Raw genomic sequence first — 20,640 nt, forward strand, 5'->3', positions numbered from 1 at the left:
CAAAAGCAGTTAAGCAAATTGTATGCAGCAGCTGACAGCCTTCACAGATAGATTAAACAACAAATTTAGGCTTTGGATGCTGTTATCTCGTTAAATTGATTGCAGGCTCAAAACCAAAAGAAAAGGTTAGAATAATACCTTCTGTATTTAGGATTCAGAAAAAAAATACTTACTCTGCCATAAGGATGGGGATGGAAAAGTTTGCGTACGATGAAAGTTGTGGCCACAATGCAAAATACAATGGTGCCAACAATTTCTTTCCACCAGTGAAGGAGAAGAACAGGATCTTTTTTGCGAATGTTCTTGTAATTTGTATCATCAAAAAATCTAACAGTGATCTGCGTGCTACGTTTATTTCTCTCTCTCTTGTAGTAGGGTAAGTAATAACCGTTATCTGTGTATAAAAGACACAAAGAGGCATCAATTTACTTGCAGGTAACTACAAAACAATTTTGTCTTCTCATTAACAGGTTTCCTCAACAATGAGCATTTTTGTTTGAATGCCCCATGGTTTTAAATGGCATATAAGCAAATTCAGTTAATCAAGGTTGTGAACTTCCCAGTAACCAGGTCTCCCATCAGAGTTTACCACCTCAGAAGGCCTGACCATTGATAGCTTTAAACCAGAATATTTTCCATATGGAAAACGTTATTGTGCCAAGCTGAGTCACCAGCACTGTTAGCGAATGCTGAAAAAATTCATTCACAAGTTTTTTCCACTTGGCCTGACAATCAGTGGCAATAGGAGTACACCTCTGCGGTAGCAATTTCTGGCACCCTGAAGTGTTTTGTGTGGCATTAATTGTACATACACCACAATTTGGAAATCCTAGTTTGGGCAATAATTTCCTAGTTCATAAAAGAACACACATATTTAACATCAAAAAAATGGCCACTTATTGAATTTCACATGGGTAAACCTGGCGATTCAAAACACTTCAAAATTTGGAGCTTTTACCTACCATATGGGCACTGCAGAACGGAAAGTGCTCCATTGCTGTACTCTTCATGAGAATATTTGTCATTGCTGAGACACTTGTCGAACTCATCAGACCCCACCAACACTGGAGTCCTGGAAGGAGAATCTAAACATAGAAAAGACACAATTTTCTGAGCTGAATGGTTATAAAAATCTATTCTTGTATGAAATTCGTGAGAACTCCAGTTGCACAATCTTAGAAAATGTCTGTTGGACCAAACCATGAGAAACAAAATGAATACAAGGAACATTAAGAAGGGTATTGTGAGGTAACTGTTAACAATTCCACCCCCTCTGCCAAAATAATAGTTTTGGACAACTCAATTCACTCATATTCACATCACTGCAAAAAACTTCTTCCTCTTTTTGTAGAAAAATATCTTTTTTTAATGGAATTTCATTTATTATTAAAAAGAACCTGTAAAATCCATAGTAAAAGAAAGCAGACTTTAAATGAGAAAAAATAAACAATTGATAAAGCACAAAGATAGTTCCTGAACTGACTCACAACTGCAAACACTAGACTAGTTTGGTAGATACTGGAAATCAGAATGATGTCCTGTCTTTTCAGAGTTAGGACAGTAAACGAAACTCGGAATTGTTACTTACGAATTAAAGGTTTCCATTTGATTTTGGGAAGAGGAATAATTGCATTATCGTTCCTGGATTCCAGAGCCTTTGGGTTGGTTGGGAATTTCTCGGAAATTCTGACTGATGACTGAAGATACAGCTGGCCTCTGTACATACCTGAGTAATAAACCATAGAGCATATTAGCCTTAAGAATTAGTTCTCCACCCCTAGCATAAAATTGCCCAGTTAAAATACATGGTTAACAACATTTTTGAAAGTATTTCTTTATATTCTGAGAATCTGAGATACTGACTCCCATTGCTAGGCTGGAGCAGGCTCATTTCTTCCAAGCATTATTCTTTATTTGTGTAACCACTAACAGGAACTGTACAAGGTGTAAAGACTTACAGAAATAGGCTAAGGCAATGAAGTCTTAGAAAACCCAAGCATGTTTGCCTCCCAGAGACAGACAGACAGACAGACAGCTGAGAGGAAGGAGGACCTGGGACTGCTCTATTTCAAATTGTCGCAAACTACAACAAATAAATTCTGACAGCTGGATGAGAACTCAGTCACATAAAATCTTAACTGAAATTTCTTCATGGTAAGTTACTGTAATCAATGTAGAAGAAAAACTGAATGGCACAAATGAGCAGGCTGGAGGCAGATATTCCTCACTGTACACTGAGCAATACGACTGCCTTGTTAGCTATGAACAGCTTTAAAAGTTTCAAGATGTTAATCATCTCCAATGTACTGAAACTACAAAGCAGGGAATATGAAAGGATTCATAGTTTTGAAATGTTTGGTTTTTTTTTTTAAAAAAAAAAAATAATCTTTTAACTATGCCTGTTTAGGATAAACTGCCATAGATATTAATTCTGATATACCTTCTGTAATTGTCAGAATTTCTAAGATGGGTACACAGAACTCTGACTTTGAATGACAACAGCAAAGATGACCAGAGCAGGCTGAGAAGAGACGAGAAAACATCTCTACCTTTTCAAAGTCATTACATCAGAGGAGGTGCCTTTCTGGAGACAGATACATACATATATATATATATATATATATATATCTCTACACACACAGAGATGTATGTATGTGTGTATATATATTAGGGAAGCCTCAATTTAGGGGCTTTATAAAGCAACGTGGGTTAAATTTAATAGCCTACATTATGCAGAATATCAGACTGGACATATCACAGCTCCACTTAACTATAATTCACCAATACAGAAAGATCTGCTTTACTGCAACCTCAACAGTTTAAAGGAGAACATTTACTACAGAAAATGCTGCAGTTGGTGTCTCACCCAAATACACACTGGATTCCGTGGCCCCTCTGGCAGCTTCCACAAGATCTTCTTCATCTTCCAATACTTCATTGTTTGCAGTGTAACTTGTGTCATCAAACAGACTGATTGGAATTACTTTGCCATCCTTAACCAGCCACGCAGAAGCGATTGGAGTGCAAAACTGAAGAAGAGAGAGGTAACTGCAAAATTAATGTTGTGTCAACTATATATTATACAAGAATAATGCTAAACAATGTGCTTAAATTCTTGTTCCAGTTTTTGTAACAGATGGAGTGGCTCAAAGTCAGAACTTTAGTTAAAACAATTACAAGCAGATGTGTGTTTCTTTACAAAGACAGCACCTGAAACCCAAGAAGAAGAGACATGATCTATGATGCTGCAAAACTTCTACTTTTGTACCATTTCCCTACCTGGTATTCCCATTCCAGATGTCCTCCTCGTCTGTTAAAAGCCATCACCTTCCAGTCAGCTACTGAGACCTTTATCACTGTATCTTTCATCATAGCTTCCTGCTCATCCACATCTGAAATAATTTTTGTTTCTTCTTTGTTCATATTTGATTTAAAATTGCTCTCAATATATCCTGCTCTAGTTTCAATATCTGGGATGTAGCGCAGCTCGAAATGACCAACGCTGAAATTCCACCTCAAAGAAAAAGAGAAAAAAATTTATAGAAACAACATATATTCCAAGTAAGTCCTAAATCCTCTGCCCAGAAGATTCTTAAACTGAATTACTTATACTTGGCCCATATTTTCACAGTGAGCTCTCATACTGTCAGGCGAACACAACTATACCAGAAGGGGGAGTGCTAATTCCAAAAAAAAAAAATTGAGAAATCTTGTCCAACATGATGGCCAGCACTGTGCCCTTGAGGCCAGGAAGGCCAATGGTACCTGGGGTGGATTAGAAGGGGGGTGGTCAGTAGGTCAGAGAGGTTCTCCTGCCCCTCTACTCTGCCCTGGTGAGACCACACCTGGAATATTGTGTCCAGTTATGGCCCCTCAGTTCCAGAAGGACAGGGAACTGCTGGAGAGAGTCCAGCACAGGGCAACAAAGATGATTAAAGGAGTGGAGCATCTCCCGTGTGAGGAAAGGCTGAGGGAGCTTGGAGCTTGGAGAAGAGGAGACTGAGGGGTGACCTGATTAATGTTTACAGATATATAAAGGGTGAGTGTCAGGAGGATGGAGCCAGGCTCTTCTCGGTGACAACCAATGATAGGACAAGGGGTAATGGGTTCAAACTGGAACACAAGAGGTTACACTTAAATTTGAGAAGAAACTTCTTCCCAGTGAGGATAACAGAACACTGGACCAGGCTGCCCAGGGGGGTTGTGGAGTCTCCTTCTCTGCAGACATTCAAACCCGCCTGGACACCTTCCTGTGTAACCTCATCTGGGTGTTCCTGCTCTGACAGGGGCATTGGACTGGATGAGCTTTTGAGGTTCCTTCCAATCCCTGACATTCTGTGATTCTGTGATTCTGGGTGAGCTGAGAAAACAGCTGGTAAAGTAGGGTCAATGGCATTAAAGATTTAGTGTATGGAGAGAGCAATTAAAATCATCAAATAGTACAGCTGGGTCTGTCTAGTAGGAAAACACCATGTAGCTGATGAAAGCAACAAATATAAAGAATTTAGGATGCAGCATTGTACAGAAGCTATTTCTCTTCATCAATAAAGCGGGATTTAATGAGAAATGTAAGGTTTTCAAGCTGAGGGAGGGACAGTACTTTTTTTTTTGTTTTAATTCCACACACAAACTAACACAGGTTCTCTTTGACAGGTACTTCATGAAACCAGGACTGCTCACATCCCATAGGTTAACACCGAAAAAAGACAGCTGTGTAAAGATCACAGAGTTGTCTTGCACAGCCAAAGGATCTTTCATTTTTTAAGCCAACAAATTAGGGCAGGAACTGAGAATTATTTTCAGAAAGAGAATAATTCTTCTTTTTTCCATTATATAGCCCAGTGCTTTAGAGAAGATACAGATGGGAAAGGACGGCGAGTTTGTGTATTCCAAGAAGGGGGAAAATATTTCTGAAACTATATGTTTGGCTACCCAAAGTTCCTTAGAACCAGTCTGGCCACAACCAGGAGCCCAAACTGCCTCCTTATGAAATATTATTTTTTATGGTAAAATTTTGGCATATTCTGTATATTCTGTTAATTTATTAAAAGCTTTTCTGGATTAAAAACCCAGAGCTATCCTCTAAACTCCCTAGTAACAATACTGTGCCAGCAGTAAAGCGCCTGTTTGTGCCAACAGGTGCACGGGATGTCACACTATGTTTTTGAGAAAGATGTACGAAAGAAAAAGCGTGTTTTTATGACATATCTCTCCCTGCCAACATCAGTCTCCAAGAACCACAGAACCCAAGATTTCTCTTTTCAGACACCTGATTTGCCAATCTATTGGGGTTCTAATTAAATTATCTCTAATAAACTACAAATGCACAACCTGTCATATCCTGCTGCAGACAGAAGAGGGAGCAGGGGAACAGGGAATTACTAGTTCTCCACTAGATTTTTGGGCAGTTACCGTATTTGTGTATGGCAAGAAGCTTTTCATATCTGTATTTTATGAAGTGAGTTTGGGTTTTTTTTTTAGTAGAATATACGTCTTTATTATTACAGAAATCTTGAAGTATTAAAACTTCAACGTGACAGCATTAAAAGTCACAGACTGAACCAGTTTTGCCAGCTTCATTATGAAATGAACAAAGCGGATTTAAAAATGCGACTTCTGAAAAATAAGACTGAAGACGTTTTAAAATATCATTTAAGCTAAAAACATAAAAGCTAAAGCTAAAAACAAAGTAAAAACATGAAAAGCTAAAAACATAAAGGAAAAAAAAAGTGAAACAGTGACTATTACTATGAGTAGGTAAAGAAGGTAAAAGTGAATCAGCTGGTCACATAACAAGACTTTTAAAGTGTCTCCTTTTGTACAAAGAATCAACAGTTGGAACAAACATTAGGGACATTTTCCTCGTGCAGTGGAGCAGTGACAAACTCTTTTGACGTATGCAAGGACAAGGAAAGTAATTTTCATTTGTTTTGAAGGGAAAAAATATGTGCTCATATATTTTCTGTTTAATCATCTATAAAACTGCAGCTCAGGACATTTTTCAAAGGCACTGAAGAGCAAAGGGGTTAGATCTCGGTGCATTCCTGTGGTTAGCAATCTAAACTCCCTCATGCAACTCCTAGTCTAATGATAGAAAAAAGAAGGTCGAATCCTTAAAACATTAGCTATTAAGAACTTCTCCCTCCTGGATTGTTTCTGACCAATTCTTACACTTACTTTTCATTGCCGCTGCGCGGGCCAACAGCACGGACTGTTTTCTGGGTCCGGTGTAACAGGAGCGTCTCCTCCTGCTCTGTTTCATCGTCATCCCACCGGCGACAGCCCATGGCTGAGCAGATGTACTTCACCTAAGGGACAAGGCAAGAGACTCACGCATGCTTCAAAATTCTGAAGAACTTCAAGACAAATACATGTAATTGACAGCAATATTCAAAGCTAACAGTCCTTACAGCACATTTTTGGCACGCAGGCAATTCAGAGCTCTGAGATTTTAGATGCTCAACTTGAGAGATGTTGAAAAGCCTGTTTTAGGAGATAAGGGCTTTTCAGAACTACAATTTTCAAAAGATTCTACTAAGTCTACAGTTTTGGCTATTTTGACTACCTTTTGACTATATTTTGCATATATTTCTACTTCTAATAGAAAGAAATCTTAGCTCTTTCTTTTCCCACTATTTCTATGGACATGAAAAAAAACATTCTTAGATGACCCACAACATAATTCTGCTTTTGTGCCGTATTTGTCTCAGCATAACTCTATTAGCTTCAAATGACACATTATTGATCTATATAAAACACTGCAGAGCCTTCCCCCTTTGCCTTGGCAGCTATTAAAGGGAAAACAAGACCTTATTCAACTCTCACAGTCACGCAGACTTTGCAACACTCCCAATCTCAAACGGACTTGGGATTTTATGGGCAACTGTATTTTGAAAAGGGCGTTGAACACACTGTCAGGAAGTCTGAATTGACATCTTAGTGCCAGAGACAACAGGCTGCCCCGACTCTTAACAAGGACCAGTCAGGCACAATTTCCTGTATAAGGCACCTTTGTTACCATGAGCATAAGCCAGGAATCAAAGCAGAAACTGAAATTTCCACTTTCTGCACACTGGGGGAGGAGCGGTCTGTCAGTGCACAGTGCCCTCTGCTATCAGTGGGGGAATCAAAATGATTTCATGAACTCTTGGTTTGGGTCTATGCTGTTTATCACTAGGGATCACTCTGTGTCGTGCCATAGAATTGTTGTGCATTAAACTGGATGGTCAAAGTGGAAAAGCCAATTTTGTGCAAAACAAGCATTGGAAGTTTAGAATTTTAAAACTGAATCTATTTTTAAACTTGTTTTAAAACACACCCTTTCTGATTTAGCAGATGTCTGTTCTTCACTACACAAAGTATCTACAAGCATTTTAATGACATCCGACCTTAAGTATGGGGAGGGAGATGTCAATTCTAGGACTCGGAATAATGCAATTAATTCCTGTGCTTTTTCTAGACTTTTTTCCTTCTGTGTTTTTTTTCCAAGATATACAACTTTAAACCAATGGATTTCAGAAGAAAAATACCTTCTGAACTAGCCAGATAGCAAGTAGTTTTCAATTTAACTTTTGCATATGACTTCAAAATTTAAGGAGAACTTCTTCTAAGAGATAGTAAACTTTTCCATATGCTGAATGTTTTTCTGGTTTTCAACAGCTATTCATCATTAGCTGTGAAAAATCTGCAACGAGCTGTGAAACAAGTGTGTCACCTAAAGCTTTCTTTGACATGCAGTAAGAAAAACAGCAAAGTTTACTCCAAGCAGAGCTATAGGATAAAGCTGAACTCCTCTCCCAGCTTGGTAGAAAGGGGTCATCCCTCTTTTTACCCTCTGGTCACAAAACTGCTGACCACATTCTGCTCTTTGGTGCCATGCAGCAGGTGTATACTTGAGCTGTACTGCAGTTTAAATCTCCAGAGCAACCTATTTGCTCGAAACACACCTACACAAGGCAACTTTTCAGGCTCTTACCTTCCCTGAGTATGAGCTCAGCCCATAGGTCGTCAAAGATTTCCCTCCAACTAAGACAACGTCCTCGCCAAATTTGTAGGACGATTCGAGAAGGGATTCAACTGTGAAAGGAACTGCTTCCATGCTCTCTCGATCCCGATCCCACTGGAAAAGGTCCCCATCCAAGGAAGGGATTATCATCTTATTTCCAAACACCTACAATAATTGAATTGAAGGTTAGCTACCTTTTAACCACATTTTCATCAAAACATGCAGATCACAAATGGAAACAGAAACACTGTATAAGCAAGTACAGTGCATTATATTCCAGTGTGCTGTTTTGTATCCCAGAGTCTTATTTTTCAAAGTTATACTGAAGACAGAGAACTTTCAGGCATTCAAATGCATATTTCTTGCTTAAAAAACAGTTCAGCGTGCGACACTTCTTCTACTTTAAACAAAACATTTTAAAGCTCAGTTAGTTGATAGATGAGCATTCATCCAGACTGTAGAAAATATGATCTGGGGAGAAGCACTGAAGAGACAGTCACTGGTTAAAGTGCAAATTTTGCAGATTATCTGTGATAATTTCAAGGGAAAGTTCTACTTCATGGTTTTCTTTTGGTTTGTTTTTCCAGAGGCAGTTTACTGCTAAACACAGAACCAATCATTCTCTCTAGATCAGAAAACTGAATCTGGTTTTAAAAGAAAAGCTGAGGCTGTATGTGAACAATTTTACAGTTAATGACTACTCCAGAACATCCATCCTCCTGGAAAACAGAGAGAACAATTATCATTAAGAGCTCACATTTCACCTTTACTTTTCCAGACAGTTAAAATCTAAATTCTCCTCCCCAGAATTTCTCAAGTATACCGTTCCTTTAAAACTTGCCTGATTTTTCTTGCACAAGTCAGAAAAAAATCTTCACCAGGTTCATTTCATCCATTACACTGAGATTTTCAAGGGGATCCTAGTTCGGAAGTATGAGTCATTGTCAATGAGTACTAAGGGACTTATTAAGAAACTCATTATGAGCATGACAGACCACAACTAATACTGTGGAGCCACAGTGGCTGTGCCCATCAAGAACACTGAGAAACTGTAATCCACATAATCTTAGTTTTTGAGGATATGGATTAACATGGAAGATTTTAATTATTTTTCAGAACCTCTGTCCATTTGGGCAATATCCTACAACATAATTACATTAAATTCGGATACTTTACACATTAGGATTTAAAGACTGCTTCTGTTACATGTATCTTAGTCACTTTAAACAAAATACTCCTGCTCACATTCTGAAGCACAGACGTGTATTACGGAGCCACACAAAAGATCCAGAGGGTTTCTGGTTATTATTTCTGGAACTACTGTGAGGATCTAAAACCACATCTTGTGCATGATTAAAATTCTCTCTAAGATGCGATTTTTTTATTCCTCTAACTGGGTCACAGATGAGCAAACAGCACTAAGCAAAGTTGGGATTCACCTAAACAGGGAGGGAAAGACAGATCTTGTAAATGTGTGCATGTCTAGACTAATACCTTTTCTTACACTGTTTGACATACCTCCTTCAAAGAGAAAATTCAGGTGACTTAACTAACAATGCTGGTGACTGTATTTAAGATCCCTAAAGGATCCAACACCGATGCTTTCTGGCTTTGATAAGCCTCATGATGACTGACAATTAAAATTAAAACTCCTCTCAGGTGCATAATGTGTAATTGAAAAGATGGTAAAAACAAACCCCTGAGAGTAGCTGCAAAGTTCTTTACAAAGCAAAATGAGGTATGTTCTTTCCCTCCCAGATATTTACCTTATGGCAAAAAAGGCCAAGCATCCTCAAAGAGACACTGCATGAGATCTGTGACGCCAAAGAAATGTTGCATTATGGCTACCACTAGGGAGGAAAAATACACACACAGGGCTCTATACACATGCTTACAGAAATGAACCAGCAAAAATGTGTGCAGGGAGTGGTCATTTGGAGAAAAATAAAGCAAAGAAATAAGGTTTAAATAAACATTCCTATTTGAGAGGAGCCTTGTGATCTTAAGAAACAAAGGTATGCAGATTTTGGAAAATACCATTTTAAAAAGATGTCAGCGCCAAAGCTGCAGCTGTAACTATGTTGGAGTATCTTGTTAAAACATCCAACACAGAAGAGTAATATCATAAAGTGTTTTTGTATTATATTCTTTCAGAAATGCATAATAATTTTGACAACAACTTTTAGCCTGTGCAGCTGTTACTTTGCATTAATAAATCCTCTGGAAGGTTTCTTCCTGCACATGGTCCAGATACCTGCAAATAGTTTGGAGGCCTATGCTCACCTCCAGCAACATGAGATATTTCCTATAAAAATAAGAGATATTTCATATATAAATAAGAATGAACAGCAAAGGTTCTTTTTATAAGCAGCTTTCTAATTATACAAAAGCCAAACCAGCTCCTGTACCTGTTTCAGCACACAGAGCCCAAGCCCAGCAAACCAAGTCACCAACTGACCAAGTCAGATCCTGAAGAAATTCTACTGGCCATCAATCAGCTAAATTCACATAATGTGGTTAAACTGGACGTGTGCCAGTGGCAGCTGGACCTGCAAGTTCAGACTTTCAGATATGCTTGCTGGAAGCCACAACCACGATGGCTTTGTGACATGGTGTGGTCCAAGGGCTGCAGAGCACCCCATCAGTTTGTGAGGAGACCAGTGCCAAGTACCCAGGAATGGCTGCTGAACAAGGGGGACTCCTGGTGGGTAACTGCGAGCTCTGGGGACATGTTCTTCATCCCGAAGCTCTTGCTCCTGGACCCGAGTAGGATATTTTCCACTAGCAAACAACAGGCAACACGTTGGCAATTTCTGGGAACCACACACCGAAATTCCCAACACACATGAAGCTCACTCAGCAACACACACTTGTGTACTCCCAAGATACGGGTCAAATCAGGGCATGGTTTGTATGCCTCCAAAAATTCCCCAATGGTGGGGTGCTGACTGCTCCTCTGTTAAAACCTTGGTCCCCATGAGCTGCAGAGGACAGATGAGAACATTCCAGCCAGCTCTGCTGATCACCTGCCCGTGCTCCCAACCTTGAGGGTGCCTACACGTGACATTGGGAAAGAAAGGCTGAGAAAAGACACAACTGCTGCGGGCGAACACACCGGGAGAGGGAACGCAGGCAGCGAAGCTGCACTGAAGGACACGGCCAGAGTACGAGAAGATGCGGTTAAACTCACCATTAGTGCAAGTGAGACATTTCGGCTACTAGCCATCACAAACCTGGTATTACACAACAGAGATCAGAGGAAAAAAACAATCACCTTATTTTAGGATTAATCTATCTATAAATAGTGACCAACTCTCTTTAGTGACCGATGACAGAACCCAAGGAAACCGCAGGAAGATGTGCCACGGGAGGTTTTGGTTAGACATCAGGAAAAGGTTCTTCACCCAGAGGCGCTGGACACTGGAACAGGCTCCCCAGGGAGGTGTCACAGCCCCACGCCTGACATTATTCAAGAAGAGACTGGATAACATCCTCAGACACACGGTGTGAACTATGGGGTTGTCACATGCAGGGACAGGAGCTGGGTTCAAAGATCATTGTGGGTCCCTTCCAACTCAGGACATTCTGTGATTCTATGATAAATGGGACTAGATGACATGGTGCTCACAAGGGACCATCACAATGGGGATCACCACAAAGGTCTGCTGTTAATAACACAGCTTTATTTGAAGAATGGGGCAGGTATACAAACCTGCACACTTGCAAACACACGTAACAAAAGGTGTTTGTGGGCACTTGTGCTGACATTTTTAAAAGAGCAGTTTAGCCAGAGGACATTAATAATAACTCCTATCTGAGTTATGCAGCTCATTCTCTAGCACATCAGAAGCAGCAAAGGGACTTTCCTTGAAAGTACCAGCAACCAGCATCGGCATGCAGCTCAGGTAAAGGAATGACATCACCCTGTATCTCAAAAGCATTACCTCATCTCCTAATCCAAGGAGTGAGTCACCCAGGCAGTCAGCTGCAAATCTCTTGGCACAGAAAATGTAGGTTACCAGGATGCACTTACACATTCCTCTGATCTGTCAATGTAAATAGCTATTTGTTCAGCTTCACTGGTCAGCAATATGGCACATAATTGTTAAGTGGCTTGTCTTTCAGAAGTAACACTTAAAAAAAAAGAAAAAAAAACCCAACACATTAACTATCGAGCCCTAAATGAGACGCTGCTCTTTTGCTCATTAAGAGTTGGAAGCTGAAGTTCTCCATTGGCTGAGTGCAGCCCTATCAGCGGCGCTGGCTGCTCAATCTCCAGGCCGACGGGTGAGGTAATGCAGTTTCTAAAAAGCCTTCACAAAAAAAAAAAAGAAAAAGGCAAAAAAAGCATAACGATCCGAAATGGCATATGCTATCAGGGAATTTGCTGTCTAGACTTTTTACTGGAAAGGAGGGCAGAGCACGCGAGGTTCCGTGGCAGGTTGATCGGTGCAGGAAGCTGTTGATTTATAGCAGTGGCAGAAAAAAACAAACAAACGTGTAAACAGAGATCAAAACAAGCTGAAGTGCTAAAGCTTCCATGAGCTGCTTAACAGTAAGCGTGACAATCGTTTGCCACGGCTAACGCTCTGTATCATATGAAGCAGAAATCAAGCCTGCTCACGTGCGGGCACATCTGAGACAAGTCTGGTGCCAAAACAGTCAATATTATTGTTTTCAGATGGGCTGAACTTTACAATAACTCCAAGGAAATAACTAAGCGCAGGTAAAATGTTCTCCTTAGAACAGGAAGTGTTATGTCTTTATGTTTTTCTAACACTTAAGCTTGTGTTTTTCAAATCTTACTCATCATAAACTGCGAGAGCTTCATTGCAGTTAAGACTAACCTGTATGATCTTAAATGATAAGGGCACCAATTGTTTTCCTCTGTTATTATCTCTACAATAGGATCACTGTAACAAACAGGATCAAAGCTAATACCAGGCATGTTGCTAAGAAAGCTACTTCTCAGTAAGAACTATGTCTTTTAAGCCCTTTAAAATTAATCTAGGCAACATATTAAAAGCCACATATTGCAGCTTCACTCTAAAGGGTAGGAACAACAATCTGCACAAACAAATCTGGGAAAGAGAAGGCAATATTTGTATATTCCACATGTTGTGGGTTTGTTTTGTTTTAATTCAGAGGCATACAGGAATACAGGTCTTTGCACAGATGCACTAGTTTGTGACTTCCTTCCCATATGAGAGGTTATTTCTCCTCTTCAGCTTGTATTTCAGGATGTTGATTCAACTGTTTTCCCTTCAGCTACCTGCAGAAATCCTGAAGCACAGGGTACTACAAGGATAACAGCATACTGTTACTAACAGGCAGACCCTAATCAAACAGGAATTCACTGAGATGAAGGGGCCAGCTAGAGCCTAGGAGATATTTTTCTCCAAACTTCCTGCAAGGCTCATAACATCACCTCCTCTTCCTTAAGAAGAGAACAAAGACCCAGGCACTAGTACAATCTTTTGAAAAACAAAAGCTGTTGAGTTAAGCTATTCCAATGCCTAAAGCACTGGTAAAAGAGCAAAGAGTTCTTCAGAGCATACAGTGCTGTTTAACCAGCCAAGGAAGAAAAATTGATTGCAAAGGGGAGTCCATGATTTACATCAGTAAAATGACCTTCTAAAACATGTTCAAGGGCAACAAGGAAGCTGAAGGAGGAAATACCAACAGAGGAGGCTGTCTTGTCTAGCCAAACTTTCCTTCTTGTAAATGACATCACCTTCTAATCTCAGCACCACCCCTGTTTACAGACCACGCACCTGTTCTCAACTACCTCCTGCTGCTGTTAACCAGGCTATGTTCTGGGACCGTCCTCAAGACCAGGACCGTGAGAAAGGCTGCACTTGGACATCTGATGGATGAATTGGTATTTTATGCAGCCAGGATTACGTGGCCTTCCTCCTCCAAAGAGGTAAGAGCCAGCCTGTGCTCGAGTGGCACATCAGAGACGCCATGGAAATGGGTTTAGTGACACGCTGAAAGGACACGCAGGCTCCACACAGCATTAGGAGCTGTACATGCGTTTCAAACCTCACGATTTTGTACAGCTCATCCGGAAATAGAAATTCATGGGATTTGCCAAGTGACCCACATTAAGATCCATATGACACAAGTTTTATCTATTACGGCCTTTCTTCTCCTTCCACCATCCCCCACACTCTACGAGCTGCTAATACTGCATTTTTCATTGGTTAGAACAGACTGGGCCAAATCATAAACATGATATTCTTGGCCATGTATTTTGTGTATGGTGAGCACATGAAGTGATGCTGTAACTCTGTGTTGGATGAGTACTAGACAGCTCATTTGAAAACTTTTTTTCTCTCTCATCAAAGTAACACCTGCAACATCCTTCCAACAGCTTTATTAAATTACTATAGATGGTATCTCCGTTGCAATTCTACACTTCAGATTTTAAAATCTGATCAGTTGCAAGCTCCCAGGGTCCCAACAAAACTGTGTGTTACACAAATAGCGACAGATGAGAGCAGCACAGTAGCTTGAGAATTATACTCTCATTTCCAGTGTCAAGGGCACAGTATCTTGTTTGGTTTGAGTTTGCCATTGAAAGAATTAGTCCTACTCTGTCCTCTGCCCTCCCTTGAGCAGCCATGCAGGGATACAGAGGAACTGCAGTCTGTTCACGAGACCACTCTGGCTTCAGAAGAGATCAGGTCTCCAATACTGTTTACTGTGCAATCACACAGATCTTTCTTCTGAAGAGGAGCAAACTAAAATATCGCTGTTACTTTAATCATAGTCAAACAAGACTTGGGGTTTTGACTACAGAGATGCCATCCTGCTTTGCTGCCATGGTAACAGACTTTTAAAAATTGTTCTCCTTAACAATAAGGAGAAAAAAAATGCACGGTGCTTAACGAAAGACTTTATTTTGACATTATTCCATCCTCCTCTTAATGTGGCAAGTTTTATTAATAAAAGAAAAGACTGCAACAGTCTTCTGGAACTTAAGAGTACTCCATTCTGAGACAAAGCGGAGCTGCTGCTACTGAGCCCATCACCGAGCTCCTTAAAACTAATAGCACATAAGGGAGAAGATTAGTGAAGAAAATGAAAACTACCCAAAACCTTGCCTCTACAGAAACAGGTCCTATACAGAAGCTCATTAACCACCATGTCAAATTTTGTACTGTTCCACTATTGGGCTGTTTTAAGACAATGTTTTAAACCTACCACCACCTCTAACACCCAACAAAGCTCTTTTGCAGACCACACGGGTTCCTGTAGCATCACCTGGAAGCTCAGCAAGATGCTTCTCTTCAGAGAAGGGGCAATAGCAGATGCCCATGTCACTGCACGGGTCCAGGATTTAAGCTGATCTCTGCGAGACCTTGTGTGTTTCTTGCCCTGGTCCTGCCTGGACAGGGTGGGGTTTTTTTTCAGATAAGGACAGAGTGTCTGTGTGTCTTGAAAAATTAAATCACAGAGCAACTCCCACAGGAAAGCAGAGCCCAGTACAGGAGAACAGAACGTGGCAAATGCACAGTTCTCCTCTTCAAGGATGCAAAAAAGTAGACTGCACAAAACATGCAGTCACTCTGACAGAAAGATTAGGAGTTACCTGCATATGGAGAACAAAGTTCAGAAGAAATTCAGCAATGAGATGTCAGCAGCTGTGCTGCTACAGGAATGATTTGCTAAACTGTCCAAAATGCTTAACGCGTGAAACAGGCACTTTCTTTTACAGATAAAGATATCGGCTGAAAGTTCACATCACTTTGTTTTGGGCTGCTGAGTTCCAAATATCTAAGTTATCCATTCCCTGTTCTGAAACAGGTATTTGCCTAGGCATTATGAGAGTTGATCCATTTTAATATCTGTTAACACTAGAACTGCTTAATGGCAATACAAAACATGCAGTGTACCATATGTAATTAAATTACAAGCTGCTATATAAAGATAACTAAAGAACAGAGGCAGCAAGCTGATGGTAAACATCTTTTCCATTATTTGCAGCAATGCATTTTTGACCATGTCTGTGACAGGTGAAAATCTGTGATAAACGTTAGCCCAGAGTGACACCGAGAAACTTTCCTGGCTTTATTCGAGGCAGAGCATCACTTGTGAGGAGTGGGGTCAAGAGCTCTGATATCACACAAGCCACAAGATCTCGTTTTGTAGCTTCCCCCGTGTCTCATAACAGAAGCTGTCATCCCCCCAAACATCCTTACAGTACGAATTACAGGACACATGTCAGCACTTTATCAGAGCTTTATCGGTGCTAATGACATCATGTGTCGGCATGAAAGCAACCAAGCTGCAGTTATCGAAGTCTTTGGTTTTTTTTTAATTGAACAAGACATTGAGCTAAGATGGCTGTTTTGAAGCTGTGCAGTCTCGATAAACACATAAGACCACTTGTCTAAGCAATAGCCCTACTTGTCACCCCAATAAAAATCATGATGCTGCATCACATTAACCACTAACTCAGCTCAGGCATCTGCCAGCAATTCCCTTTCTCCACAGGTTTACCGCTTCACATTTAAAAGTTTAGTTGCATTTCCCAGAAAAGCACAACTTCCAGCTATCCAAATATTTTCAAACAATCAGTTTTTTGCCAATGACTTTTTGTCCACTAAACATCATTAGAAGTTTGTTTTCAGGAGAACTAGAAATTCTCTTTTTCATTTACCCAAGAAAGCAAAGATCTGTACTCAGAAATCCACGGATCTCTCCAGCAAGTTTCCCAAGCGTGTCACCTCTTCAGGGCTGTGCACACCGTGCATGTTTCCAGCAACAGAAATGAAAAGAACTGCTTGTGCAATCAGGAATGATAATACATCTATGTAGTTAAAGAGCAGTCACATCTATTCTTTTCTTGCAAAACACAGGCTCCACTCTCCTTGATAGCCCTAATAAACCTTCTCTGCTTCAATTGCAATTAGAATTTATCTTCCTTTGAAGTACAATTCTGGACACTCACTTCTTATTCATTATGAGCTTTTCCAGGACCATTTAAGACACTAATATCTCTCTCTCTACCCGCAGGCAGCACAGGATCACATTTCCTTCCCCTGCAGAGGAATCGAGATGGCAGCTGATTACCTGTCATAGGTTCCCATAGAACACAGTATTCTCAGTTTTCAACTGATCACCTCTGACCTTCAACAAAACTCTAATTATCATTCCCCGCATCTTGTATTTCATTTAGTACAGTTTAATTCCATTTCTACTATAGAAAACCTATACGATGGAGAACTGGATGATGCCCCAGCCTTCCTCTGCAGGAATGATACCACAGCTATCAGAGTATCTGGTGGTCATACGTCCTTCTCAGTAGCAAACAAAAATAAGGATCAGCTACAGGACACAAGGAACTGTGCTAGTACACTCCTCCATACAACTCAAATCATATCACCTTACCTGCAAGGCAACAGGTTTTCCCCAGACTGGTCACCTCAAAAACAAGTCACTTGATTTACACTGCAACTGCTTGAACAGAGTGGTAATTTGGGGCTTTACATCTGGTCATAACATCACAGCTAGAAAGTAATTTTCCAGCATTAATAGAAATCTTTAAAATTTTATCCTTCACTTCCTTGTGTAAAACTTTGCTTTAGAAAGCTTTACACATGCTCAAAGGCGTAATAGCTTAAGGCACAAAGACTCTTCCAAGTGCTAAGCAGGAAAAGATGCTTCTGTTGCTGTTGTGTCCCATGGCAGATGTTTTGAGATACACAGATACACCAAAAGTTAAGATAAACACTAGTGAGCTGGCCAGACCCATTCATTTTTAAGCAGAATCCAGAGAGAAAGCCATTTTCTCAGAACATTTGTGTAATTTGAAACTAATCTGTGTTTTGTTTTATCCAGTGACTGTTAGAGTCAGAACAGAATTATACAGGTTTAATAGAAATTCATAATAATCAGCACTTTATTCAACAGCTACTATAATAACCTTTAAAGTGCGAAGCTGTGGACCAAACAAAAACCTCTTTTTCATTCAGGCTAATCAGATGCTGCTGCAGGGCTGCCGTAAGTGGTGAGTGTGACTTTCCTAAAACTGATGTCACAAGATTTCTCTTTCAAAGAGACACTTAAGTTATTGACCCTCTCCTAACCTCTGGGAGGGCACATAAAAGAATCCAGAAACCAAAATTCAAGCCCCCCAGAGGGTGTTTTGACCTCCTGTCTTGCCCTGACCCACTTCAGTGGGGGTTCTGCAATTTCTTCTCCACCAAAGCCTAAGAAGCCCAAGGATGAAAGTTAGTAAATTTTTTCTTTGCCTTCAATGCAAATAATCTTCAGCTGACTTCAGTTTAAACTTCTTTGCATCTCCACATTTCTCTGGAAGAAAAAACATAATACTGGGATACTCCACAAAAATACACCACTTTGCGTCAAAAAAAGATCACACAGATGTCTAAGTTTGCTGGAAAACTTATTTTATGCGGCTTTCACAAGAAGAAAGTGGCAAGAATTTAATAGATATACAATGGAATTCAAAGATTCTGAGAGACTTTAGAGGGATAAGGATGTTGACAGATTTTGAGACAGGACATAACCCAATTATTTCATTTTTCCAGGATACAGTGGTATGTTTACTGTGACTGCTATAAATGTCATCCGTGTGAACTAAAACTCATTTTGTCCCATGATCCCCCATCTCTCAAACAAGGAATTAAGGTGCTTACTTAGGAATTAGTCTGTACCAGTCAAATCATGAGCCAATGCAGTTGCTTTTATCAAGCACATCCCAGCGCAGGCTCTGCCCAGAGCACTGGAAGCAGTATGGCAGGAGCTGAGTTCCCTGCAGTGCTCCCGACAGTGCAAAGAAAAATCGTGAATGTCATTTTAAGCTGTTGCTCTCAGATTGCCACCATCACATATCCCACTTATTTTCTCCTTTCAACCATCATCTATCAGCTTTTTCACTGGCAAGTTATTTTAAAATAAAGGCATGTCCACACTTTTATTTCTCTCATATAATAGCTCCTCATAAAAGAAAGACAGAAGCCCATTAGGTAATTTATTATAGTATAAAGCTATGCAGGTAAGAGGACGCGTCACCCTCGTTAGTAAATGACAACAGTCTCGTAATGATGTGCTGTGAACCATTTCCACTGCTTAAGGGGCAGTTCTCTATTTTCACTGTGGTTAAGCATCATTATGAACAGTCCAAGTCTCCCCAAAGTACTCTCTTCTGCCTAAGTACAGATTATGTATTCACTACAAAGCTGATTTTTAAAGAATAAATTAAAGTGTTTTCATTAAAAGCAAGATCCATTTCAGAAAAGTTGTGATTCAATGACTTTATCCTGAACTCCAACAAGGAATCTTTATATGCAAGTAACAACAAATCTTGGAGTTGTAAACATACAGCTTGGATAAAGAAGGGCTTTTCATTTTAACACAATGGATAGGAAAATAAAGCTTTTAAATTCCTATGCACAAGGCTGAAATGCAGAGTCTTACCTTCCCAGCACTGGTACCCTGACCATGATTGTTTATGTTGGAGCTTAGAGCTGAGGAACTAATGTTACCATTTTAGTTACCCAGACACACAATTAGTAGTTCAGCAGCCCTTCCTTTCTAATTGATCTGTTCACATGACAAATTATGAACATCTCACTTGTCAGTGTCTTAAGCAGCAGTTTCAAGATCTGAAGTGTTTGACAGAGCTGCTGGAACATTTGAAATTTTACTACCTCACTTTCCTAATTAACACACGAGCTCCAGGCAGCCAAGTTGACATTTCACAGTTAGGCAAAGGAAGTAACTACTGTTCTATTAAACACTGAAAGTTTGAAGACCTAATGTCTGCTCTTAAAACACACTTGGAAACTGAATTGATGCTTTCACACCAGGACCTGGAACTACGGTTCATTGCACTCTCACCCAAGACAGTTAAAATAAACTCAAAACAATAAAGACACAGCAGCACACCACACTGTCCTCACTCTGAAAGAACACAGATCTTCAACACTGCAAGTGTAACGCAAAGAGTTTCTCATCTGCCATTTCTTGCAAGATGTAGGCGAACAAATTACATAATGGTACTGGTTTATGATGAAGATAATAATGTGGTTGCAACCACAGAGACCTTTTTTACCTCAAAAATGTTGGAAGAGGAAAAAAAAGCCTCAACAGTTAGTTTGAGAGACCCAAACTGAACATGCCCCATGCCCAAATCAGAGAGGTAATACTGCAGAAGTGGGGAGACAAGAGACTCTGAGACTTTCATGAATTTAATATTTTGACCCAAACCAGAATTGTTTCAACAATTTTAATGAGGTAAATTACTCAAGTAGCATCCAGATTCACTGTATGAAGTCTTCAGCTGGTACTGACAGCAGATGAAACACTTAAATATTTATTTTAAACATTTAAATATTTAAACCTTTAAATGTAGCTTATTTTAAGTATTCATTGCTTTTGTTTCTTGCTAATTTCTGTCTTAACAGCATTTGTTTACATGACAGTAAGTCTAAAGAGGCCGATATTCACAACCTTTAACAGCTTCTAAAAGGCCAGAACAAAGTTTTACTTCCAAAATTAGTTCTCTTGTAGGCTCTGCATCTTCACTGATAAAATACATTAGTGTCTTTGGCCACAGTTGTAGAAATGCAACAATCTGAAAGCCGGTCTGAAAACTACCT

The 20,640-nt window shown here is 39.9% G+C and overlaps 1 protein-coding gene across 1 annotated transcript in view; it reads right to left on the reverse strand.

The window, feature by feature from the left end:
- The window catches only part of EIF2AK3 (eukaryotic translation initiation factor 2 alpha kinase 3), a 44,409-nt gene that overhangs the window by 14,611 nt on the left and 9,158 nt on the right, over positions 1-20,640 (reverse strand). The window contains exons 3-9 of the mRNA XM_082051423.1: positions 7,976-8,170; positions 6,178-6,308; positions 3,280-3,514; positions 2,867-3,029; positions 1,589-1,726; positions 963-1,085; positions 174-394 (exon numbers count right to left, since the gene is read on the reverse strand). Of these exons, the coding sequence (XP_081907549.1) occupies positions 174-394; positions 963-1,085; positions 1,589-1,726; positions 2,867-3,029; positions 3,280-3,514; positions 6,178-6,308; positions 7,976-8,170 (1,206 nt within the window). The remainder of the gene's footprint in view (positions 1-173; positions 395-962; positions 1,086-1,588; positions 1,727-2,866; positions 3,030-3,279; positions 3,515-6,177; positions 6,309-7,975; positions 8,171-20,640) is intronic.

This window comes from Streptopelia decaocto (genome assembly GCF_964273445.1).
Source record: "Streptopelia decaocto genome assembly, chromosome: 4".
Lineage (NCBI taxonomy): Eukaryota > Metazoa > Chordata > Aves > Columbiformes > Columbidae > Streptopelia > Streptopelia decaocto.